This window comes from Suricata suricatta, chromosome 11 (assembly GCF_006229205.1).
Source record: "Suricata suricatta isolate VVHF042 chromosome 11, meerkat_22Aug2017_6uvM2_HiC, whole genome shotgun sequence".
NCBI classification, from domain to species: domain Eukaryota; kingdom Metazoa; phylum Chordata; class Mammalia; order Carnivora; family Herpestidae; genus Suricata; species Suricata suricatta.
In genome coordinates this window covers 99,238,352-99,265,666 of record NC_043710.1, presented here as the reverse complement: position 1 = coordinate 99,265,666, position 27,315 = coordinate 99,238,352, and the positions used below count along the sequence as shown (strand labels likewise).

General features: G+C 41.8%; 1 protein-coding gene across 2 annotated transcripts in view; it reads right to left on the bottom strand.

Moving 5' to 3' along the window:
• ELMOD1 (ELMO domain containing 1) overlaps window positions 1–11,970 on the bottom strand; it is a 39,856-nt gene extending 27,886 nt beyond the window's left edge. For both annotated transcript variants that reach the window (XM_029957675.1, XM_029957676.1), the window contains exons 1-4: window positions 11,877–11,970; window positions 1,638–1,783; window positions 1,270–1,298; window positions 220–317 (exon numbers count right to left, since the gene is read on the bottom strand). In XM_029957675.1, the coding sequence (XP_029813535.1) occupies window positions 220–317; window positions 1,270–1,298; window positions 1,638–1,783; window positions 11,877–11,893 (290 nt within the window). In that variant the 5' untranslated portion in view covers window positions 11,894–11,970. The remainder of the gene's footprint in view (window positions 1–219; window positions 318–1,269; window positions 1,299–1,637; window positions 1,784–11,876) is intronic.
• Between the last annotated feature and the right edge of the window lie 15,345 nt (window positions 11,971–27,315).

Here is a 27,315-nt window from a genome sequence, read left to right as displayed (position 1 = left end):
AAGCATAAGCAGAAATCATGACAAAAGTACAGAGTTGCTGCTATTTACAAATATGAAAAAGGTACCTTTTTTCGTTATTCTTCATCTGAAAGTCAAAACCATTGCAGATGATTGTGGGGACGGGGGCGGAGAGAAGGAGAGCATGCCAGCGAGCTCAGCTCTACAGAAACACTAAATGCATGCCTTGCGCTCTGGTGTACATCAGAAATACATTCTTACTGTGGGTTTATGTCGGGGTTAATTTTTTTCAGTTCCATGATGTCTTCTATAGTTTTTTCAATAGCATCGGGGTGAACACTCACGGATGTCTGCAGCAGCTGGAAAACACGTTTCAGTCAGTTCCCTTGTCATGAGCATCTGTGGGGGGTCTGTTTAGATGGGGGGCTCCGAGTGTTTGCCGGGAACTTCTAAGTGAGACTAAACTAGAACTAAACTAAAAGCAAAAATTGATTTAGTATTTGAATTCTAGAAAATTAGACATTTTCACAGTAAGGGTAGTGTCATTTTCCTGATTAAGATAATTAACATAAAACATAAATAGGTAAGTTTTTTTCACTGTCTTAATTTTTCTCAAGATACTTATATTGAAATATTCTATTGTTTTTCTGACCCAGTATATATGGTTTCCATTGTTAACAGGCAGTATGCCTATGAGTGAGTGAAGCACATGGAGGAGGTAGTCTTAAGGATATCAAATTAAATAATATTCAAAAATCTTGGGGAGAAAAACCCCAGATTTTTCTCTCTTCTATGGCTGCTTACCTGTATGTTATGAAAGCTAGCATAGTGGCTTCTCTGATTTTCTTGGGAAATCTTGAGTATAAAGTTAAGTGATTTGGGGCATCTGGGTGGCTCAGTCAGTTAACATTCTGATTCTTGATTTCGGCTCAGTCATGATCTCATGTTTCACGAGTTAAAGCCCCACATCAGGCTCTGCGCTGATGGTGCAGAGCCTGCTTGGGATTCTCTCCCTCCTCCTTGCTTTGCCCCTCCCCTGCTCATGCCCACTCTCTCTCTCAAAAAGTAAACTTTTATTAAAAAGGACTAATCCAACAATGAAGTAATAACTGCATCATAAATCTGCCTAAAATTCACATACAGTGGCTGCTCTCGTGCCACCGAGAGTGTAGCAGCTTGAAATGGGCAAACAAGTCTGTCTTCTCAGTTTGCATTGCCCTATATTTGTTTGATAAAACGTGTACTTTTTGGTGATAGAGGTAAGCCTCCAAGTGAAAAGTTGTTGAACCATACAGAAACGGTTTTACTTACCTTACTTTTTGAATCCCGCAGTGATGTTTCTGTAAAAGTGACAATAAAAAAGCCATGAAAAAATGATCATTTATAAGTGTCTTAAAATTACTAAAAACAGGGGTACCTGGGTGGCTCAGTCACTTAAGCGTCTAACTCTTGACTTTGGCTCAGGTCATGACCTCATGGTCATGAGATTGGGCCCCGCATCGGGCTCTGCGCTGGGCATGGGATTCTCCCTCTCTCCCTCTGCTCCTCCCCTGTACATGTGTGTGCGTGCTCCCTCTTTCTCTCTCTCTCAAAAAAAATTCCTATGCACAAATGAAACATGCTGCAGCCACAGTCCCATCGAGCTTATATTTTTGCTCACGTCTTTGTTTCATGCTTACCGATTTTCATGGTTCTAGAAGCCCCAGGCTTGGTACTGTAACAGATCCGTTGCAATTCACATCTTCCAGTCAGCTTCCTCATTACAAATTTTAGGCAACGCCACAGAAATTTACAGTAAAAATACAGGCATACCTGGAACAACATTCTGTCAAAGACAAAAGACAGCACCCTTCCAATAGAACTCTGGAAGAGAATAGAAAGCAGCCACCACCAGCAGGAAAAGCCCAGAAGAAAAGCAACCATTAGACTTTAGGTTTACAAGCATATTTCATTCTCCTAATCCCGTGTTCTTGTACTTGGTGCAGCTACAAAACCCAGTATTGGGAGGGAGGCCCGCAGGTCTGTGAGGATGCACTTATGGTGACTGCGGGCCACCCCAGCATGCCCTCTATTCTAGTTAAGTTTGATACTCCAAAAACTGAGGGGGACATGTAGCCAAGAATCCTTTCTTTTCCTACCGTTGCCTGAAAACCTTGTGAAAACCTATCAGTACCATGTAAACAGTACGTCTGTGGTTTGGAGTTGTCTCTGGTGTAGCCCCAGGGAAGAATGTGCGATGGCCGCGCTCACGTCCTGCCTCCGTCGGCAGCCCCACAGCCGGCCCTGCTCGTTTCAGGCCCCCCCCCCCATGCCTATTTTGACTCTTCCCTCACTCTCATTCTTTCCTACTCCTCTCTGCTTTCCCTTGGGCACTGTGGTCCCCCTTGAGGACTTGGTTGTGCCACCTGTCTTCTCTGCTGCCGCTTCTTGGACTTGACCTTCAGTTGGTCAGCATTCTCTGATTTACACCTTCCCCTAACTCCGCCCCTTGAAAGCTTGTTCTTGGCGCCCACCGGACCGTTTTCCTGTAGCCCTCCAGTAATTCCTCAACAAACCGGGGAGTGTCTAGTCGCCCATCGTGTCCTTACATCTCTGGCACATGTGGGTTTGTGTTTTAGGCTTTTATATTTAATTTTCTTAATGTTTATTTTTGACAGAGAGAGAGAGAGAGAGAGAGAGAGAGAGAGAGAGACACACACACACACACACACACACACACACACACACACAGTGTGAGTGGTATAGGGGCAGAGAGCAAGGCAGACACAGACTCCAAAGCAGGTTCCAGGCTCTGAGCTGTCAGCACAGAGCCTGACGTGGGGCTCAAACTGATGAACTACGAGATTATGACCTGAGATGAAGCTGGATGCTTAAGCAGCTGAGCCACCCAGGCACCCCTTATTTTATTTTTGGTATGTGAATGTCTACTACTTCATGGTACTGTTTAGAGTCTCAAAATGACTCAAGCTACAGAGTTAAAGAGGACTTCTCGTCCAGGAACTTTTTTTCAACCTATCTCTGCATATCATGCATTCCTAGGAGGCAGAATTATTTCTAGAACTTCTTACCAGTGTCATTTCTAAATGATGTTTCTTTTCTCAAATGTTCACTGATTGCCTCCAGCTACATCATAGGTGATCCAGGGTCACGCAGATGAATGAGAGTCATTAACTAATAACCTTAGTGATTTTGTGATCCATCGTGAATATGAAACAACACCTTGATTGTGTTCCTTTGCTTAATTACTCTGGCTCTAATGTCTTGAACAGCCGGTGTTAAAAATAAAAATTCTAATAGGCTAATTTGTACAAGGGCATGGAATCTGTATCATATAAATGCATAGAGAATGGAGGGAAACAGTAAGCAACCAAACTGCTACAATAAGACAACATGATGGAATCCTTTGTAGGTAATGGAACTATGTTCTAGAATATCTAATAACATGAGAAAGTGTCATAATATGCTTACCAAATAGGAAAAATTAGGAAGAAATGTACATGAAATGATCAGCTTTATGTTTTAGAAAAATTTAATGGTGGGATGCCTGGGTGGCTGAGTCAGTTACGCATCTGACTCCAGGTCGTGATCTCATGATTTGGGAGTTCTAGCCCCGTTCTGGGCTGATGCTGCAGAACCTGCTTGGGATTCTGTCTCTCCTTCTTGTGCCCCTCCCCTGCTTGTGCTCTCTCTCAAAATAAATAAACTTTAAAAATTTAGAAAAAATAAAAGAAAATCGGAACTGTTAAAAAAATCTAATGGTGATGTATGAACAAGAGAAAAAAAAGCAGATACACAAAAATGTTAGCACTGGTACTGGGTAAGGGGGTCATGGGTACTGTTTATTTTAAATTTTAGCTAAGTATATTTTCATTTTTTTGTATAAGTACATTTTTCTTTAAGAGAAAAAGTTATCACAATTAAAATGTATAAATGATCACCAAAAGCCATTACAAAAGTGTATATAAGATTTCTATGTGAAGTCAGTCAGCCTCTGCTGAAAAAATGGATTTCCTACCTCATAAAGTCTGAAATTCAACTGTTTTAGTCAAACACATCCTAAGATCTATTAAGATTAAAAAAAAAAAAAGGTAACCTAAATATAAATTTAGTGGAACATCTTAATTAAATGTGTGAGAAATCTTACAAAACTTCAGCTTTCTCTCTTGGAAAAAAAAATTACCATTTTTCCAACTATTAAATAGCTGTGCCAGAAGAGAGGATTGAGCAACATCGTTGTTAACTGGTCCCGGCCAGCTGGTATTGATGTTACTGGTCGGCTCTATTTCTGTGACCAAGTCAGGGGTAAAAGCGTCCCATGAGGGGTCCTTCTGGGGCCCGCGGGGCTTGCCTACAGCACGTGGGCCAGCTCCTCAGATGAGGCCTCGTAGTCTGGGAGTCCAGACTGCGTGACCGTCAAGTTCTTGTGGACAGCATCTCCCTGGACAAACGGGGACCTCTGTATTTACTTAGGGTACAAGGCACCAGACCACTTTATAGCTTAAGTTAAACTAGACAGTTTCCCCTGTTCAGCTTCTCTGTCAGCTCCATCCAGAGATGTGGCTGTGTCCTCCAAGGGGCAGGAGGTGTCCCGGCGGGCAGCAGCATCTACCCCATCTGTAATTTCTCCCCCTGCTTCCTTGCACGTGAGAAGAAAATGCCTAGGGAACTGTTTTGCATTAAGACAGTCTTACATAAAAGGAGAGAAAAGACATCATGTTCTGTTTGCTTTTATCTTTTTCCCAACTCCCCTGAGGTTCACACTGTCAGAGACGGGGAGACCCGACCGAGGTCCCCAGGGCGGGGCTGGCCGAGCCGCCTGGCATCTCAGGGCTTGGCCCGGAGGTCTGTCGTTTCCCTCTCACCCAGCCACACGACCAGGGTCACAGGCTGTGAGAGAGAAATGCCCATTTCCATCGTGGAGTGAAATTTATCCACTGCTTCTTTACCCTTTTGTAATTTCTAGGCCAGGAGTCCTGATAATGATATTACTTATTAAGGATATTTTTAGGTTTTTTTTCCTAATGGGCCCAAACACCCACAGATATTTCATTAAAAGACCAGCTTGCTATGCCAGGCACTACTTTTTTTTTGCTATGCTATCTAGATACTATATATTTTTTCAAGCCAGATCATCAGACCAGGCAGTGTTTTGACAGATACAATTTATTTTGCAGTTAGATCATAAACCTAAGGCACGGTCAGAGAGGGAACTTTGGAAGCCTCGTTTTAATGAGAAACACAACAGCCAACTTGTCTCCTCACGAAAGGACCAGATGAGCAAAGCTTCCCTATGAACACCTCGTGACGGCTGTTCTTCACCATCAACTGTGGTCAGGGGCTTACTTTTTGAACTTTTGGACTTAAGTCCCTAAATCATAAAGTTTATGAAAAAAACTCTTGCTGGTCCAGAGGAGAATAAACATAATTAAATATTTTGGGAGAATGTTACCCTGAGAAGGAAAAAATTAAGAAATGGATCTTTAAATGCTTTTTAACTTACTCAATGGTTGGTTTAGGAGAAAAGAAAGGAAGTTCTGTTCCTCCTCTTAGAATAAGAATTATAGCCACACCCTCTCTACCATCTGAACTCTATATTCAGGGGCTTTATAATTTGGCTTGGTTTTTCCTCCTGACCTAAATCATCAAACCAAGAAGCTTAGTTTTAGTAAGGGGAATTTTTTGCTTTTTTTCTTCATAACACTAGACTTTGTTTTCTTAGTCGTGGTGGAAGATTCTCAACTTACTACTGAAAGGATCTACTACATTTTGTAAGAACAACAATAAAATTCTCGAGACTGGAAGAAAATACAGACCGCTAGCCCCTGTTTTTAATAGCCACATGCATAGCCAGCAATTCTTGTGTTTGCTTCTGGTGTTTTCTTTTTTGATCACAGCATTTTGAGAGTGTTCCAGAAGGACTTATTGTGGCTTCCTAACACCAGTGCCTTGCACAAACACTGGGAAAAGCTGATTTAATAATAAGAACTATTTACACATGTTTCGTTTCCAATGTTTCCTATTACAGCCGTTTATTAGTATGCTATAGAGTGAACTTTATGGTTGAGCTCACAGTGGTGTTTTTCCACAAGCCAGTTATGGTCACTTTTATTGTTTCACATTCATTCCCTAGCTTGAACCAGAATAGCCCTCCAAAGTAAATTATTCAAAATGGATCATATCTCTAACACCAAATAAAAGCGAGCTCCTGTCTTGTGGTGCTTTGTTGGAGGAATCCACTCAGCAGGAATGGGGTCTCCGAAACAGGAGAATCACCTAGAACCATGTAGCCCCTGCCTGTGGGGTGAGGGGGTGCGGGTACCTGTGTGCAACACTACGCCATCATCTTAAATTTGTGACTGACGTCTTCTTTTGGAATAATAAGAGAAAAGTGGCTTATTTTGACCAATTTCAATGAATTTGCTAATGAAAGTTAATTCTTGCTTGAAGAAATCCTGTAATAAATAAGAAGTACACTACTGGTGAGGAAGGACACATAAAATAATCACAGTTCTTGGTTCAAACCACAGTTTCCTAAACAAAACACTTTTCATCTGAACGGCCATAGAGAACAACACACCGCTCAATGTTTGTAGCAGTTCATGCATTTTCTAAAACGACGTTTGAAAATTTTTAGAAAAATTGTTCTATTAGGGTTCCTAACTAGGGGCACTGGCAATCAATTGGAAATTAACTTGTCAATAGGGGTTTGGCCTAGTAAATGGGCCCCTCTCTACAGTGAGCTTCCTACTAACAAGAGAAGCTAAGCTGGAGAGGACTTGATGCATGAACTGGTCACATGGCATCACAGAAACCATTCACGGGCCCTAGAGGAACAAGAGTAATCCCCCCTAGAGCAGCAGTGAGGCCCAGTGCTCGGCAGGAGGGCCCCCAGTCTCTTCCTTCCGTCATCCTTTATCTGAAGAGATCACGCTGCCTGTGGAAAGTAGTGCGTATACACTTACCTCGGACTGACACTCTTCCAGGTTCTGTGGGGCTAGCACAGGGCACTGTTTTTAGTTTCCGGGGAAATTTTATCCAAGTGTGCAGGGAGAAAAGGTGGACACAGGGATAACTAAAACAATAAATAAATTCATGGCCTATCCTTTTTTCATTTCAAAGAGAAGGAGGCATGATTTATTGATGACTAAATACTCTATAAAAATTTAATGCTTAAATACATATATTTTACAAAACTTATTTTTAAGATTCATATTTTTTGTTTTTCAGTTTGGAGAATACTTTTATTGACTTATTTACAAGGGAATCAACAAGCACATTATACTTTGACATTTAAAAATTATTTTAAAAAAGAAACTAAAAAATGAATTAAACAATCTCAAATATAAACTTTTATTGTAAATAAAAATATTTTTAAAAGAACAAAAATTAAATCTATAAATAAAAAAGTCATCATCCGTAATAGGCCTCAAAATCTTCTAGAGGTGAGGTGTGGGCCTCTTACTGTTATGGATTCAGTATGGAACAGAATGTTTAGAAATGTTTGGTAACCACCAGGAGCAGGTTAGAGGACGTTCTCAGTATTATGAATAAGTTAATTTCTGTTGAGCTAAAGATCTAGAGTAGCTGCAGGAAAGAGATTTGAAGTGAATTGGGGGGAAAATGACAGAAGGTCACTAAAAGGCAGTTTGCAGACACACAAGGAGAAGACGGCTTTGCAGGACAGGACAGGGCGTGGGGTATGGCAGGAGGCGGGCACGTTGAGTCAAGAACTTAATTTCACTACAAATCACATGCCATCCCTGTCCACAAAGGACCTACAGTCTGGTAAGGAAAATGACCGTCAGAATAAGAACAGGGTGATAATTTCATCCAAGAAATCGCCCAGAGTGTTAGGCAGAGGAGAGAAAGTACCCTCCTCTGAGACAGGACAGGAGAACCCACCCCCACTGACCTGATCATCCCGATAAGGAGGCAGAGGCAACGTGAACCTGAGCGCGCCTCCCCCACTTCGGGACAAGAGAGAAACAGACAAGAGTTAAGGAAGTGACATTCCGACAACCATGGAGTATCCATGGCTTTCACTTATCTTGTTCATTCTCTGATGGACGAGCTTCATGAACAGTGAAGTGGCCAAAGTACTGGCCTTGAACATCTCACTCCCAGGAAGCTGCCTGGGACACCTTTGAGGCTGCCGTATTTCAACAAGGGTGTGGAAACAGTTGTTTGTTGTTGCTGCTTTTTAGTGCAGCGAACAAGATGAAGTATGTGTATGTGTAGATGTACATATGTGCGTGTTCTGGTGTGTACACGTGCATATGTTTATATGGGCATATTTATCGTTATTCGTATATGGTAATGTGAGTGCGTGCGTGTTGGTGATGACGTCCCTTCTTCCACGTGACTTCTGTGCGCGTGTGCCTCATCTCCCTGGCAAGCGGTAGGCTCCTCTGGAGCTGGGGCCACCTCATGTTCTCTGTTGGGTCCCCCACAACACCGCACCGCAAGCACACATGAGATAGATAGCAGGACGCAGAGATGACGACAAACAGCTTTGAGGTCAGCTGGGCCTCATTCAAATGTCTGTGCCCCTGGGTGAGCTACTTGACTTTGCAAAGCCTTCTTGCCCTGCTCTGTACTATGGGATAGCAATTCATACTTTTATTACCATTGCAATAAAGAGCAAGTAAGAATTAAAAATGTGGTACAGTCCTGGAATTGGCAGAAGGTGCTGTGCTCACTAAATGAAATGAATGAAATGAAATGAGATACTACTAATCAAGTGTTAATGACTTAAAATGCCAATTTACAGGGTTTTGTTTTGTTTTGTTTTGTTTTGCTTATTGGGAGCCTTTATTTACCCAATGACAGCAGTAGAGTACTTTTTGTCCCTGACAACTGCTTTACAGCCAGGACTTGGGTGCAAGTTTGTTTTATTCCCCAAATTTCTCCCTCTCTTCTGCCCAAGGAAGGAAGGTACAAAGTGAAGTCGGCAGCCAAGAAAGTGAGATCCTGGGGCTGGGAGAGTTGGAAGCCATTATTTACATGGGGGTGACTTAAAGATTCTCCTGAGGCGCCTGGGGGGCTCAGTTAAGCATCTGACTCTTGATTTCAGCTCCGGGCAGGATCCCATGGTTTGTGAGATCGAGCCCCACGTTGAGCTCTGTGCTGGCACTGTGGAGCCTGCTTGGGATTCTCTCTCTTCCTTTCTCTCTGTGCCCCTCCCTCTCTCTCTCAAAAAAAATTCTCATTATTAGATACTTTCAAAATTAATAATTTTCTGATGACTGTAAAAAAACATAATTTCAGTAACTAAATCCTAGCCTGGGAAAAGATCTTACTACGAGGGTTAAGCCATCCCTCTTATGTATTTATATCACTTAATTAAAATTAATAAAATATGTAAACTAAACTAAACCTCAGTTCTGTTTGGGGCCCAAAATTGCCCCCTCTTTTCCTGATCACACATAAACACACCTTCTTCTCCATTTTATCTTTGTATGTTTTTAATGCAGACCATGACTGAAGGTCCTTGAGTGACCACGAGCTGTTTATCCAGTATCCTATATCTACTCTTAATTTAATGTAAAATACACCCTTCGGCTTGGTATACTAATCCTGTAGCATTTATTTCTAATATGATTTTTTAATCAAGTATTTTCTCCCCTCTGTTATGCTCTAAATGGTACACCATTAATATATCTGATGGCAGGAATGAGCTAGAAAGAGCGGAGTTGGGTACCATGTAACTTACATGTGGATTCAAATTCGTTCTTCCCACAGCTGGGTTTAAGATTAACCCCACTCCCTCTGGAGCTGTACCTGAAGTGTTTCATTCTAGAACAACTCAGAGGTTGACAGATTAACCACTCTGTGGGCTTTTAAATAATATTGAATTCTTCTCAGAATCAATTTTTTATTCTGCATAATGTATTGCTGAGCTCAGGAGTAAAGGCTTGCTTTGTTCAGGCAATGTTTACATGACCTTCTTTTCAGAAAGATTGTCAAAACTGTCCCTCATCTGTGTGAAGGGACCACAGGGGGAAAAGGCAATCTGAATGAGCTGGTACGGTTTGCAATTCAGGCTCATTACTCCTTGCCCTCTTACCCTTCCAGATCCCGTAAACACCAACATATAATGAATACACACACATTATAACTTAGTAAAAAGCATTAAAAACACAAACAAAGGCCAAAAGAAATAATCAACTAAGGAAGGCAGTGATCGAGTTTCCTTTTATTATTTCAAAACCACTGGTCAATGAAAATCCTCAAGTTTCTTTCTTGATACGTAATCTGTTACCCTAGCTTCAGTGTCAAATAAATAATTGATATCAAGTAATATTTATAAGATAGGTGTCAAGTTAAAAGAGAAGAAAGACTTTGTATCAGAACACATAAGTGCCTGGGATGCGCTGATCAGTGCACTGGTTCAGTTATTCTTGGCACTGGCCTGTGTGAATTTACAGCAGATTTTTTACCATGCCACTTCTAAATCTTAAATATGAAGTAACTGTAAAATGTTCTAATCTCTGCTAAACCCAGTGTTGCGGCTATTCAGCTTAACAGAAAACTAACAGAAACGAGTGCTGCCATTTTTCCTGAAACGGGTCATTTCAAGGCTGCTCAAGTTCTTCTAAAGTAAGAGCCTGAAGAGGAAATCCTAGGAATGGTATTAGTCTTGATAAGATTTCATCACTGTCATCTCCCCCTTTTCAAAAGGAGCTCCTGGCCTCAAAGTTCCATCTAACACTAAAGCTTTCTACAACTAAAAGACACCGTGTTTACATTCAGGAGGGATTCATAAATACCAATTTTTCATGAATGTGTAAACAGGTGGGTTAATTACCATGGCAACAAAAACCATGTCAGGTCAGTACTTTGCTGCCAAATGCCCCAGTGCTTTTTCAGGTGCTGTCCTTTTGCACAGCTGAGATAAACAGGCCGAGGACTACTTTGTACAGGAAATCAAAAGCTAGTGCCTGTAAACAGGTGTAATACCCCCGGGGAGGTTTTCCTACTCTAAGACCAGTAGCCCCACCAAGACGCAGGGAACTGCACACAAACGGACATAGGTGTTCCAGACACAGTGATGCAACCCAAATCCATGAGGAAACGAAAATTATAAATGGCAGTCACTGCAAGAATTAAATCATTTCCTCAAAGAAGGTGGCCTACCAGGGGCAAGAATGTGTAACGGAGGTAGGCCACCTTGGGTAAAAGAAATTCAATCTTCTGGAAAGTGTGTATTACTTGCTAACTTTTGGGAGCAGAATAACTTTGGGGACTCTGTTTTGTCATATTTTAATATGTAAAATTTCCCTGCGGATTTCATTATTAGATTGTGAATGGCAGTTAAATACTCTTAAAAATCATAGGTCCAGCCAATTGGCTTTCAAAACAAAATGATTTCACCTCACAACACACCAGCATATATATTACTCTGTAAAGCGCAGTCTTGAGGGTAGATTCCAGAGGCATCAACGAGTCAGGAAAGGCAAAAGCTTAGAGTGTGTGTGTGTGTGTGTGTGTATGTGTGTGTGTGTGTATTTTTTAACCAAAAAGGAACATTTGAAAATGCCTGTATGGATGGCCAGCAGAATTACTTTTTCTTAGGAAAATAATCCTATATGAATGATATTAATTACTTGACTACTAATCCCTCAAACCTCACCCTTAATGCTTTCAAGACATGTGGCATCCAGGCTGCCCCACATCACCTCCCCCTGCTTTTATGCCTGTGCTTTCGTACATCTTGTGTAAACTCCTGCTGCTAAGTGTCGCATCGGCGCATGCATATAGGCCAGCAGAGGAACCTTGTGACCAAATTATTCTTAGCCAAAATATAATGCTATTTTATGCAATCCTAGGAGACCTGGGTATAGGATTATAAATTGGGAAAAGAAATATTATCCTACCTGGGAAGGAGAGAGCTCAACCGGGGAACCAGGAATACTTACCGCAGGAAGTGCTTCATCGTGCCTGGTTTGATTAGGTGTCACCCACACCGTCCTCAGGGAATTACGTCCAAATGTGCCTCTATCAGCGTGTCAGCTGTGGGAACAAATTTAATATATTTACTATTAATGGAGCTGGAAATCCCAAACCTGAGATTTCTGCTTACCTTAGTGAGCAGACAGAAAGCACCCAGAACATTATCAACTGGACTGTTCCACATAGCAGTCAGTTTGGTGGATGGAGATAATAGCCCAAGGCTCTTACTTTATAATGACACCATTAGTCTTTCATTGTAAGTCCCTTGATGGGGAAATAGTTTCATAAACACTCTCTTCAGTAGTAAGCATTTCCTCTATTTGGGTTTTGTTCCTGTATTTTTAAAATTTCTTTTTACTTTTTTTAGGGAAGGCTCCATGTGCAATGTGTTTTTAAGTAGGCTCCACGCTCAATGTGGGGCTTGAACTCAGGACCCTGAGATCAAGCGTTGGAAGCTCTACTGACTGAGCTAGCCAGGTGTCCCTGCTCCTATATTCTGAGGAACAGTATTTGTAAGAAAAATAGAAATGAAGAATCATGCAATTAATAATCCTAATTTCCAGATACTTGGGATCTTAAATCTGACAGCCTCCGCCTTCCCGAAGTACACTTTGAAAAAAATTAGAAGCAACCGGTAATGTCTTTAAGCTAAAAATTAGATGTTAAAGAGCCAAGTGCTCCAAATAAATGAATGCTATGTCCCCATCCCTGTTCTGCCTTTCTTTTTCCCACTGTGAGCAAGACCGTGAGATTTTCTGTTTGTCCAGCCTCTTTCCAGTTTCCTTTCATGAAATCTGCAGGCTTGGTAAGCAGTACTGAAGACATTCGAACCTTGTCCCATGAGCAGTGGCGAACTACTGAAAGTTTTCAAACTGAGATGTGAAGCAATCAGACTTCTAGTTTAAAAAATATATACTCTGTAGTCTGGAGAATAAGTTAGCTTGTGGTAGAAATATAGGTAGGGGCACCATTTAGAGGGTTGTTAACATTAAAGATAATAATGGTAGGATAAGGCAATGGACAGAGACAGAAATGTGATAATATTTGAGAGATATTTAGGATGTAATATCAAGAGGACTTTTGTTAATTTACCAATTAGGGACCATTAGTGGAGAAAAAGGAGTTGTCAAACATTATGCCCATCTCTATGTGTAGATAGTAGAATCTTTCACTAAGATATGTCATTCTGGAGATGTAGAGCCGAGGGTCTAGGTGTATTTGGGGGTCTTTGAGGCATTCTGAACTTATCGGGTCAAGTGGTAGTGGATATATGTGGATCTGAAAGTCAGGAGAGATATGCTGATTGGGGACAAAGCTTTGGGCTTCCTCAACCTATAGATGGTAATTAAACCACAGCCCCAAAGGAAATAGTAAATAAATACTATATACAACATCTGTTGCTTATAACAATAGTTCTTTGTCATTAAGGTAATACATTAGAATTGTCATTCTACTAAAGAAAATGAAATACACTTCAGAAACATTTTATGAAAATAAAAATAATTCTGTCCTTAAATGGTTTAATTTCAGTTATCTAGAAAACTGGTTTATCTAAAAAAAATTTTCATAATGATGTGGGATAAGTGAAGTACTATAATAATTCAGCTCCCTGTTCTCTATATACGTATTCCTGAATCTATCCATTAAAAAAAATCCTTTTGAATTTTTATGTGCTAGCATTGTGCTGGGTTAATACAACATGGTTTAATGCTACAAGGAAGATTTGCCATAGAAGGTAAAATCTGCAAATGTGGCAGCATGTGCATGCTAATTAGAGCAGAGTTTTGGAGACAGAGATCATCTCTGGGGTCTGCCATTAGCCAAGTGGCTTTAGACAATTCATTTAACATCTCTAGGGCTTAAGTTTTCTCCCTGTTAAGACGGGTAAGAAATCATAACTACCTTGTAGGGTTGTACTAACAATGGAATGAACCAGAGCATGTAAGGTGCTTAGCACAGGTACATAACATGCACTCAGTGGTTGGTACTCATTAACATTTTACTTATTAAGTAATAAGTATTTTTTTTCTAAAGTAAAAGGTCATTTTGTCAAATGATGAATCACTGAAGAGACTGTTTAGATAAATCCTGGCAAGTTGTGACCTGACCGGGGCCACTGACAGTGGTGGTAGAGAGAAGTGCACAGAGGTGGGAAATACCCAGAAGGCAGAATCAGCTGGACTTACTGGTTGGATGGCAACAGTGAAGGGATGGAAAATAGCAATTAGTTCCAATTATCTGTCCCCCCAAACAGGAAACAAAGACAACGATTAGTTCTAATTATGTATCCCCTCAAAAGGAAACACCAAAAATGGCTTTGAGTGGAAAGCTTGTGTAAATGCTATTTAACTCACTACTCGCTGTTTATTCATTCAATAACTTTGTTAAATGTTTCCTATTAAAAAAATTACTGCTTACTTTATTTTTTAAGCCCAGCTAGGTTTTAAAGGAGGCACACTTGCCATAGTCCTATTTACTGTTAACTAGATAATCTGTGCAAAAGGGAGGAACATGCGACAAATAGTTGGTATCAAAGTATGATACTTTGAGCCACTAGGATTTAAAAAAAATCTTCAGAGTTGCTTTTCCCTGAGTGGTACTGAGTTCATCGATTCCTTTGTAGCCACAGCAGCATTTTTCAAGCACTGGAGAGGGCCAGAGAGGTCAGGGAGAATTGGAGGCTGACGTGCACAGCGTTCTCACAAAACGGCAGCTCTGAGAGACTTCCCAAGTCCTTTACACACCTGCCTGTTGACCTTCACTCAATTTATGTACGCACTTGTCTTGTGTGTATCTGTCTCACTAATTGTAAAACACTGATATTCACTCTTTTGTTTAGTTCAGATTTATTCAGATATTTCTTATGTAACGTTTGCCCTGTTGTGGTCAGACATGACCTCCAAAGCCACCTGTTTCCCTGCATGCAGGGACAGTGTGGGGACTGCCTCTCGAGGGGGGTGTGTAACCAGGAGGACACCAGAATTACCTGCTGTACTTTAAATGTCTCCTCCTGTTCTGAGGTGATGTGCTCGGTGTTTCTTTCCCATCTGGAGTACGTGCCCCTCTCGGGCCCCAGGGAAGCCCCACAGCCTGCTACAGCGCCTGGCACACTGGAGGCCCAGGGTGGGTCTGCTGGGAAGAGCCCTGCGCCCTTCTAGAGCAATGCACTTCTTTAACAGCACTGTTCCATAACAGCGCTCCTAAGACACACGAAAAGTCCTCCACCGGAAGATAAAGAAAATCCCTTAGATTTTTCTTTAAACCAAAATGTATGATCAGAATCCTGGGTCTCCCGATGTTCAGTTTCTGTGCAGTGATTCGTCTCCACGAGAGTGAGGACACTGCCCTGACCCGCTCCGCAGGGAAGGATCAGATGACTGTGCCCGAAGCATCAAACACCTCCAGAGATCAGGTGACACTTCAGTGCCGTGCGTGGGCTTAGGTCCCTCTGTACTTTTATTTTCCAGCTGGGAAGAAAGGGACAGCAGGCATGGTCTGCGGCTTTGAAAACTCATCCTCTCTCTGGTATCCAGAAGCCTGTCCCGGCCCCTTTGAGCGCGAAGCCCCCTAGGGCTCTTTGTAGAGTACCTCGCCCTGACCCTGCCTCTTGGAAACCAACCTATCTATTGAGCATCCCAGGGAATGAATCAGACACTCAACTAGAGCGAACAGAAACACTTTCTTTAAAATCATAATCCCTACATGAGACAAAAGAAGCGATGTAGCCTTCAAATTCTAACTGACTGAATCCCCATAGCAACCAAAAATGCTTGTGGACTCATTAAATAAAAGACAACCCACATGGTAAACAGTGCTCCAGTCTCATAATTTGCCTAATTTGTGGTCATATAGTTTTTTTTTTTTAATGTTGTATGGAACACATTTAAAAAATAAAATTTAATTTAAAAATATAATTTCAGCCGAAAGTCTTATACTAGCTAACATTTAAAAAGTGCTTACCGTGTACCAGGCAGTATTCTACGACCTTTGTTTGTGCCAGCTTACCTCACAGTCATTCTATGCAATGAATAATAGTTAGTGTCTCCATTTTACAGTTGGGAAAATCGAGGCACATAGAGGTTAAGCAACTTTCCGTGGTCACACAGCTACTACTGGCAGAGCTGGGATTCCCGACCCCACAGCCTGGGTCCTGAGACGCTATGAATCCCTCCCCTGCACTGCCTCTGGAAACCACAGAGGGAAAATTCTGGACTGACAGAGAGTGGAAGAAATGAATAGTGCATTCAATTCCAGCTAAGTGCAGAGCTGGGGATCATCAAGGCCTGGATGTCCATCTGCACGTGAAAACTTAGTGTTCCCCTGGGAGCGAGCTCCGGGACTCTTGAATAATAAGAGTTAGGCCTGCACTAAAATCACCCTCTCTCCTTTCCTGAAGCAAATGCACTGCAGATCTGAAAGTTTCCCAATGAGAACATTTTATGGGAAGTTACACAACAGAGCCCCAGAGGGTGGGTTTTATATTCTTTCCTGAGACCACCTTTCCAAGGACATCTGAATCCTTGCTAATATAATGCAGAAGTAACGAGCAGTAAAAGTACCCTTCCCCTTAAAGGCAACCCAGTGCTCCTTTGGGGAAAATCCAATGAAATGCAAGCTCCGGGCGCAGACCGCCATTGCTGTAGTGATTTCACTCTCCCCAAATTATTCTTTGAGTCATTGATCAGTGACAGGGTCTTCAAATCAGCATTTTCTCTTGGTTTGTTTTCAGTCTACCTCTGTGTGTTTTGGTTTTCACCTTGCAGATGAAAATATGTTTACTGTTGTTTGTTTTACTGAACATAAAATCTGTCTAATGGTTGGTAAAATATTCCAAATCTACCTACGAGGTATATACTAGCTTGGAAGAGTTTTCTTGAAGTCACTGAAAAGCAAAATAAGTTCCATCCCCTTTGTTCCCAAATTGCTTGTTTTCTTTTCACCATACCACACAACTAAGGAGGGAAAAAAAATCAGTCATATGGGTCAGTGTCAAAATGTGTCATTATAATCAGAGATGAAAACACATTCCATTCCCCCCCCTCCCCCGCCGCCCAGTCTGGATTTGAAAGACAAAGTTTTTTTTAGCAGTAGTGAAAAAAGTCCATTTAGCATCTGAGGTGGGGGGATACCCGCCACTTTACTCTGCAGATGGTAAGTTCAAGGTCAGCAGTATGGAAACCATTTGGCACTGATCTAATTTCCTCACTTTGAGCTTTTCTTCTCATTTCAATTGAAAGAAGAAAACAATGGCACAATGAATGATAAGGTCCAGAAATAATAAGTTTTATAGTTTTCTCCCCTAAAACTGTATTTGATCAAAAGCTGCTTTGGGTATCAGAAGAAAGCCTATGGCTAATTTGGTTCAATTCCATTTATTCTGTGTCCTTATTAAACCATGTTGTTTTATATATTTTCTAAAAGGATTTGAGAAAATTTTCCTGATGACAATAGTAAACTCCAAGTAATGATCTTAACCTATGGGGAAATTTCCATCTCCCTCTTGAATGGTCTCAGAGTGTATTCCTTGTGGCCTGCCGCAGACTAATGCAATCACAGTGGTGACGTCCCTCCATCAGTCAAGGAGAGATGTGGGGCTCTTCCAGAAACAGATACGGGCCCCTCTTTTCCACCCTTTCTTCCGCTTTGGCTGTATGTCTAGGTGGGGAGGTAAATGGAGGAGAAGGGTTTGAAGCTAAGGTAGTTTTAATCACTTGAGAATTCCTCCCAAACAAGCAAGTCTCTGTGGGAACACAGGCACGGGCAGCGAGGGCTGGGCATAAAGAGTGGTTGGTAAGCCCCCTAGTGTGCGGGGCTGGGCTCTGGCTAAGCCCCCGACAAAACACAAAGACGTGGAGGCCAGTCTTTTTAAATCTGGTGGGCTCAGAATCTGGCCCAAATTAGGTGAAGAAATAGGTCTGAATTAGCAAGTTCAGGTAGTGGCTAAGTTCCCATCATGCTTCCTACTTGTCAAGTCCTAAGAAGCACTGTGTCAGTGCAAGGGAGCCCTAGACCATGAGGGACTTGGTCTTCAAAGGGTAGAACATAGTCACTTACCATGTGGACTTAGGGCAGGGGGAGAGAAGGGCAAGAAATATTTCTAAGGCTATTTCTGAGCATTTGAAACTTGTGTAACATGCAGTTTTTGTGCTTATTACAGGTATGCACATGCAGGAGAGAGCGAGCAACGTGACAAGTCACCACCCGGGAGAAGCGACAGCTCTCTCAGATTCCGAGTTTACATCTCACACATGCTGTCCAGCATGTCAAGTCACAGGTATAATGCTCCTGCATTAACATTCTCCCTGAGGGCACATTCCAGAACTTTCCTCCTCTGTTGCTTGGCTTGAAAAGTGCTCTGCTGACACTCAAGAAAATGGCAACTAGGAAGGTATTCTTTCCCCTTCTTCAGGAATAGAACACTCATCCAGGGTTTATTTTTGGATTTATAGCAATGGAGGCCTCTGCCATCCACATGATGCACGGCTGCCTGCAAATCTATCGGTGGTCTGCTTTAAAGGCACAGTGGCTTCTTGGCTTTCCCTGTGGTTCCTACGCTCCGCACTGTTTTCACGGAGGCAGCGAAGGGTGGGGGGCGGACCTGATAAAGCTGGTCTTTCATCTCTAGAAGAATAAAGACGTTTCAAAATCTAGGCATTAATCCATTTTTCCACACAATACTCCGTGTGGATTTTGTACCTTCTCAATTATTTATTTGAATTTTAAAAGTTAAATTTAAAAACTTTTTAAGTTTTATTTATTTATTCTGAAGGACCAAGTGTGTGTCAGGGGGAGGCAGAGAGAGGGGGAGAAAGAGAATGCGAGCAAGGGAGGAAAAGAGAGAGAGAAAGAGAGAATCCCAAGCAGGTTCCACGCTGTCAGTGCAGAGCTGGACGCGGGACTCAAACGCATGAATCATGAGATTATGACCTGAGCTGAAATTAGGAGTTGAATGCTCAACATACTGAGCCACTCAGGTGCCCCATAAGAGTCAAATCTCAAATAAGGCCACAATAAAAGAACAGTAAACTTATATCTGCATAAAAATTAAACAGATATGATTTTGCCAATCTAAGCTGATGCTTTTTATTAAATTTTCTCTTTCATAAATCATATAATGAAAATACAGTGAGGACATCTGCTAGAAACACTTGACAGGAAAATCCAAGTGAATTGGGGCATTTCCAGGACCCTGGAGGCAAACAGGTACCACATCCCTAAGGCAGCCACGGACCCTGGTCACAAAGTGAGAGAATAGCATCGCTCATGAGAAGAACTCTTGGGTTGGGCTGTGGCAGCTGATACTCATGCTGTAAAACAATATTTTTTAAAAAAACAGTTTTAAACTCACTTTAGAGCTATGACTTCTATGCACGACTTGATAAACGCTTGCTGAGTGCATATTATTTTATTCATTCTGATGGAATTTCATCAGTGCCATCAAGAGTAAGATGCGCCATGATGTCATGTGTCCTTAAGGAAGAATAAAATGCTGCTAATTTGATGCAGCCCCATTTCAGTGGTTTAGGGGGAAAAGTCTTAGAATGGATGAAATATAGCAAGACTGAAGCCACCTACTTATTTCCAAATTCCAGGCCATGCTGTTTCTGCAGAAGATTCCATTGCTTGGGGACAAAAAGCACTAATGGCCTGTGGCCAAATCACACCAGAGGATTCTTATTCCCCAACTCAGACGTTTCTATTTAGCTTAAACCAGGCTAAGTAAGTTAATTCCAGGATCTGTTATAGGTTGATTACATATGAGCAACTTGTGTCCTTCTTAACCCACCGGAGAGGCGTCTGGCCAGTTACTGCACAGGCTCTGGGTCCTGGCCCCCTTGCCCTATCGCAGCCCCTCCGTGATACACAGAGCACACTGTTCACACACACATGCACACACAGGGCTCAGCACAGCTTCTTCATGCTCTGACCACAAACATCTCAGGGGTGATGAGCGCACCGCATTGACAACAAGAGTGAAGGGGTGCGGAAATGCTTCGTCCAAGGCAGAGCACTGTCTAGTCCCAGCTCACCTTAGTTGATTCGCTTTCATGTGATGCTGCCTCTTGAAAGGCCTGTTTTTGGTTTCCCCTTCTCCTGGTTCCACCTATTTAGCATTCTTCGGCCTTTTAAGTGTAAGTGTTCCCTAGTATTCCATTCTTGACCCTTTTTTTCCTCTTGACCTCTTCAAAGTGACCTTCTTTTTTGGGACCTCAAATCCAACAAATCACTTGTCCAAGGCCAGACAGCAGTTGGTAGGAAAAGACCTCAGCTCTAACTGCTAGTCAATAAACATGTTCACTTATTATGTTCAGTTCTTTCTAGGCACTAGACACACAAAGTACAGGATATAGTCTCTGTCCTCCAGGGGTAGGGAATCTAGCAGATCTCACATATGGAGTCTAGGGTCTTTCTAAAGTCAGTGTAGAAGCTGTGAGCGGTCTCAGGGCGGCTCCGCTGGCTAAGCCTCCCACGCTTGATTTCAGTTCAGGTCACCATCTCATGGTTCATGGGATTGAGCCCCACATCGGGCTCTGACCTAACAGCAAACAGCCTGCTTGAGATTCTGTGTCTCCCTCTCTCTCTGCCCCTCCCCCACTTGTTCTCCGTGTGTGTGTGTGTGTGTGTGTGTGTGTGTGTGTGTGTGTTAAAAATAAATAAACATAAAAAAAGAAGCTCTGAAATATCTCAAATGAAAATACATTTCAGTATGTCAGACTACACTGGACTGTCCTCTTAGGCAAGGGTTCCTGACCAGTATGGCATTATTATGGATTTTTCATGAATGTGCAACAAAATTCTGATCAGTGATTATATGAAAATCTCTTTTTTAGGGGGAGTACATATTATTCGTAGTAGTGTGTGTGAGGTAGAATACTTTGCTAAGCAGCTGGTGTGAGTTGGTTAAGAGAGTGTGAGGATTTACGGTGGGGTGGGGGCCAGAGGAGTGACAAACAAGGGTGGTCGCTGTGGAAGTTTGCACAGGCAGCACAAGGTCCTTACTAAGTAGTAACTGTCTCACCGCGGTCATTGCCGCTATAGTTGACAGTATTATACATCTCCAATCCTTTTTAACTTGAAGCTCCTGTCATGGACTTCCGTTTAAACATGGCAGAAAAAGGGGTGCCTGAGTGGTCCATTGGCTGAGCATCTGACTCTTGATTTCAGCTGACCAGAGTTGTGGGATTGAACCGTGCATCACTGTGGGATTGAGCGCTGAGTTGGGCTCCAAACTAAGTATAGAGCCTATCTGAGATTCTCTCTCTCTCTCTCTCTCTCTCTCTCTCTCTCTCTCTCTCTCTCTCCCTCCCTCCCTCCTTCTGGCCCCCCCCCACACCCTCTCTCCCACTCACACACACTCTGTCTCAAAAAAAACCAAAAAAACCTGCAAAAAGCCCCCAAAATCCCATGGAAATGAGAGTAAAGAAATCAAGAAGGTGTAAATCCTTAAGGCAATAGGAGTGTACATGAGATACCAGCAGATTTCTAGAGGCCAAAAAGGCTGGGCGAGTGATAATTTCCTAGCCTAACTGACTAAGCGTGTGGTGAGGGCAGTGCTTCACAGGCAGTACAACTGAGAATACGGAACTGTGGTCATACTCGGGAGTTACTGATGCCCGGGTCCTCTAAAAGTCGTAGTGTAGGATGAAGTCAACACAGGAAGCTTGGTGGGCATCTTTCACAAGGAGTAGGTAGATCTCCTCCCCGATTCTTGGACAGCAAGTATAACCGCTCTCCATCCAGTCAGAAGAAGGGAGATTTACTCCGGAGGAGGCTGAGCTGGAGAGGCTCTGAACTTCTGGTCACGAGAAAACATGACTGAATGGCCATACTGAGTACAAGGGGCTTAAATAAAAGTCAACATGATAAATGTGAGATTTATCCAGGCTTCTTCCACTCAGCTCCCCGATCAGAGGCAGCAATAATGCTAGTCCCCAGGCTACTGGGGATTTAGCCCTTAGGAAATTACTCAGCACATGGGTGGATCTCCCCCAGGGAAGCCTCTAACTGGACTGCTGTGATGACACATGGCCAACGAGGCCCGCCCCACTTGAAGCATCCATTCAGCATTATAGTGCCTCGGTCTTAAATGTGAATAGATGGCCTTGGATTATCAAAGATTTGGGGAACATTTCTGACTTGATTGAATTACAGGAACTCAAAGAAAGGTGAAAAAAGGAATTTGGAAGAAACAATGCAAAAAGAACAAAATAATCAACACATCATAATTAATTTCCATAGACATTAGATATTACACTCATGAAAGAGACACATGAAACAATAAAAATTCACATTAAGAGAATAAGAAAAGGTTCTTAGAGTTTTTTTAAATAACAAATTGAAGTGAGGAAATCTCCCAGATTTGAGGAAATCTGCTGAGAAGAAATTGACAAAAAATATGAAAAATGGGAGAAAAAGATACAATATTCAAACAACAGATATTCCAGAGAGAAATAAAGTGGGAAAGTATGTGAAAAAATTATTGAAGAGCTGAGGATCCTGAGTCTTCATCTCCTTAAGCAACAGGAGACCCTCACCAGAGCAAACCAATATGCCCTTTCATAACCTAAATGTATCCAGTGGGGAAATAAAAACAAACAGTTCATACACAAATGGCTAAGAATCAGAGTGTGCAATTTCTCAGAGGGAACATGGAAGCAAGAATACGAGTTCTGAGGAAAAAAAACTCTTTCCAATTCAGATTTTTATACCCAGCCAAAATATTAAATATGAGGACAGAATGGAGACAATTTCAGACACAAAAGCCTTCCATGTACCTCCCAAACATGCCTTTTTAGGAGTTTCTGAAGGAAACATTCTACCAAGATGAAGGTAGAGAATGAGAAAGACATTGGACCCAAGAATCAGATCCTATGTTTGACAAAGGGGGAAGGAATTCTCAGGATGATGGTGAATCAGGGCTTAACGAAGGATGTCTCCATGAAAAAAATGAACTGACAGATTACTTGACATTTATATGAAGGATTACCTGACAGATATTTATATGATGTTTTAAGGGATAGGTCTTACTTTGCTAAAAACAGAAACTTAAATTTAAAGAAGATGGTGCTCCTAGCCTCCTGAGGTCCGGTGCCCTTAGCAGAAAGATGGGAGGGAGGGAGGGAGAGGAACAGGGAGCGAAATAGAGAGGAAAGAAGAAAAGAAAAAGAGAAACTAGGGCTTCAGGAACTAGAGAGCTGCCTGCAACCGGTGGAGGGATTCAAAAAGCCCACCCTCCTTCTAGAACAGTATCCAAGTGGGCTGCAAGTTGCAGGTTGAGTGCTGGATATGACCTGGAGATGCACCAAAAACATTCAACAGGGAAGTCACACAGTTTGTGTTAACAAATGCTGACGGGATTCAGTGTGGGTGTCCCCGTCATCAAACAGCCTGCCCGAGTCACTTGTACGGTGATTCTGAAACCTCCTTTTGGGGACGGAAACAGAAAAGGCATAGATAGGACTTTTCTGAAGATTGCTTTGGAAATGGCAAGAACGGAGTATATTTATACAACTTTTCAACTAGAGAACACATTCATACAAAAGCTGCAGAATGGGAAAACCAAGATCAACACCATTCAGAGCTGCAATACACCCTACCAGCATCATATTTATTTCTTAAAAAGAAATCAGTGGACCCTGAAGTGGACCTAATTTGTTTTTCTTTTTAAACACCTCCAGAGATAAAAGCAGCTTAAAACCTAATTAATGAATACAAAATCTGTTATTAAGAAAAAGAGGCCACAAATTATAGCTATATTTTTCCAGAATGTAATAATGGCATTGTGAGTATGTATTTTTGAAGAGTCGTTATATTTTACAGATCCCTGCATAAATATTTACAAATGGTATGATATGTGTCTAAGATATGCTTCAAAATAATGGATAGACAATAGGTTAGAAATCAAACAAGACTGGTCATGAATTGATGATTATTGAATGTTGGGATCCATTATACTATTCTGTCTACTTCTGTATATATTTGACATTTTCCAAATAAAAACTTACCTAAAAAAGAAAAAGAAAAAAGTCACCATTAACAAAATTGAGAATCACTATAAGCATATTAGGCATTTTTCCAGCCAAGGAGTGATGATTAATACCTGACGCTGTTCGTATCAGAAATTAGAGGTAAATCTATGACTCTTTAACAGCCTTGGGAGAGTAACAAAAATGAACAAGAATTTGGCATCTAACCAATTTCCATGACTGACTTAGTTCTCGTAAGGAAGTCGTAAGACTTTACACCCTTGACCCTAGGGCCTCTGTATGGTGTTAGGCATCGCCATCATACATAATTACCGAGCCTGTTTATTAGTGGTTACAAACAGTGTATACCAATGACATCTTGTATTTAGTGAAATACGGTAGATGAGTTTAGGAGAAAAAGTGGCAATTAAAATATGACACACTCTAACAGTATTTCCTAATTTCATAAATGTTAAGGTGAAAAAAATGCCTCTTGGAATTTTCCCCCCAAGCATCCTTTTTTTTTAAAAAAAATTATGTTTATTTGTGAGAGAATTTTTTTTTAAATTATACTTATTTGTGAGATCATGAGCAACTGAGCCACCTAAGTGCCCCCCCGAAGCATCCTTTCTCTTTTAAATGTTTTTTTAAAATTTATTTTTGAGAGGCAGAGAGAGATAGCACGAGCAGGGGAGGGGCAGAGAGAGAGACACAGAATCTGAAGCAGGCTCCAGGCTCGGAGCTGTCAGCACAGCCCGACGTGGGGCTTGAACCCACAAACCGTGAGATCATGACCTGAGCCGAAGCTGACACTTAACCAACTGAGCCACCCAGGCACCCCCCCAAGCATTCTTTCTTATCCCAACCCTCTGTCCCCTCGCTAAATCAATCTTTAGAATCTGTAAACCCACAAAATGACACTTGCCTCTGTCTTGTCTGATAGTGGTGTCCCTACGTCCTCCTGCTTGTCCTCACAGCACTGATTTGAAAATACCAGCTTCGAGTGCCTCTCCTGTCTAGCGCCAAGCAATGTGCCTTGTTCCAGAAGTACTCAGAAAATGAATGCACATTTCCTTTGGTGTTTTTCAGAGTGCATCAGGTTCAGCAGGTTCTAGTGACTGACTGATACTCCAGCATAAGCATGGACTTGCACCCTCTGACAGGGCTTATTATCACAAGGAACAGAAACTGGCTCTATTTAAGCAGAAAAGGGACTTGTTCTGAAGGTAACCCATAGAATCTCCAGGAGGGGTAGAGAACTAGGTTTGGAGGTTAGGTAGCCAAAAATAACTCTTAAAATGATGACATGGAGCCGGTCCAGTAAAGATACTTCTGCTGCCACTGCGTCCAGACGCTGGAGCAGACCCCACTGTCCCCCGGCACTGACCAAGAGGTGTTGCTCTCTTGAACAGCTGCCCCTAGGGCAGGGTCTGGGTCATGGGCCCTGGATGCAAAGATGACGTATCTGACATTTTAGCTCCCATGGTGGGGAGCGGACTCTGCCTCATAATGTAAGAGAGCCACCAACATGGGAAGGGGGTTGAGAAGACAGTGTTCAAAAGGAGTGCAAAGTGTCTGCTCTGCACTATAAACCAATACTTTGAAAGCCAAAACACGGTGCAGAATGATGGTGCACACAGAGAGAACACCAAGGAAACCCAGACTCGCCTTCCATCTTTGAGTTGATTAGGTGTGCTGTGCGATTTTATTTTAGAACCTGGACACCTGCCCATTTTATGGCTATTCAAAATAGCTTTTTGGACTAAGAATTTCTGATCTTACATAATGAAACAATACCTGTAAGTAGCCTTTTAAATTTAATCCAGAGGTGGTCACAGAATGGAGGTACTTACTTTAAGTGATGATTGATTAATTATCTAGGGAATAATCATTAAGTAGAAAGAATAAGGATAGATATTCATTATAAATCAACAAGTGTATAATAGTTATTTATTACATAAATATTACTAGGCTGAATTAGACATTGGCAGATTCATGTACAAGTGCCTGGGAGCTCAGTGTAAACTGCATAATCAGATTTAGGAGGTGCTTCTGAGGTCGTGTGAGCCAGCATCCACCCCAACAAAGGCAGTCCCTCTTATGACATCCCTGACAGGTGGCTCACCACGCGTCATTTTGAGTGTAGTGTGTTATGTTGTGTGTTTCTGATATGGACTCTATTCATCTGTGAATCTAACCAAAGATAGCATTGATTTCTTTTGTATTGTTGGTTAATACTCAAGTAAGCTACAACTAGTTTTTATAACCCAAACTGTTGTTAAACTAGGACTTCCACTCCATGTCCTTGGGCAACTGATTTTAGAACCTAAATGAAGCCAATATCTCTTCTTCTCTTTTTTAATTGTTTATTTTTAAATTTATATCCAAGTTAGTTAGCATATAGTGCAACAATGACTTCAGGAGTAGAGTCCTTAATGCCCCTTACCCATTTAGCCACCCCCCCCCCACACAACTCTTCCAGCAACCCTCTGTTCTCCATATTTAAGAGTCTCTTACAACATTTATTCTTCTTAAATAGTCTTAGTTTCAGCCATTGCTCTGGGCTCAGGACTATACGATTTAATAGTGATTGTCATTCAGTGGCCCCCAGGTGGCTCAGTCAGTAAGTCATCTGACTTTGGCTCAGGTCATCATCTTGTGGTGGATGATTTCGAGCCCCACATCGAGCTCTGACAGCTCAGAGCCTGGAGCCTGCTTTGGATTCTGGGTCTCCTTCCCTCTCTGCCCCTCCCCTGTTCATGCTCTGTCTTTCTCTTTCAAAAGTAAATAAACATAAAAAAAATTTTTTTTAAATAGTGATTGTCATTCAGTGCACTAGTGCTTTGAGCCTTGCAACATCAGCAAATCTAATGTACATATGGTCAAGTATACCTGAATCACTGATAAAACTGTGGACCTGTCAGCCTCTGAGGCCCACAGAGACCGTGTTGGCTTCCACGCCCATGAACAGTCTTTGGGTATAGCTGATCAACCCAGCTATTAGACCCCATCCTAGACCTCATTCCTGCATCTCCCCCACAAAGATTACTCCACAGCCTCATTTACAAATGTGTTCCAGAAAGATTGTATAAAGGTAAAAATGTGATGGTCTAGCTCTATTTTAAATACTCTAGGTTAAAGGAGTAGTAGAAATTTATGATACAACACAACTCTTCCATGAAGCGAAAACCATAACCCTATCCTTTTTTGAGTATTGATTTTTATATACTGGGTTTACTATTGGGCTATATACACATGTGGTACATGAGTCAATATGAAAGTCAAAATTCTATGGTAGGCATTTTAATAGAGGCTTTACAAAATTTTAATGTTTTATTTATTTTTGAGAGAGAGAGAGAGAGAGAGAGAGAGAGAGAGTCAGCATGAGCAGGGGAGGGTCAGAGAGAGGGAAACACAGAATATGAAGACAGGCTCCAGG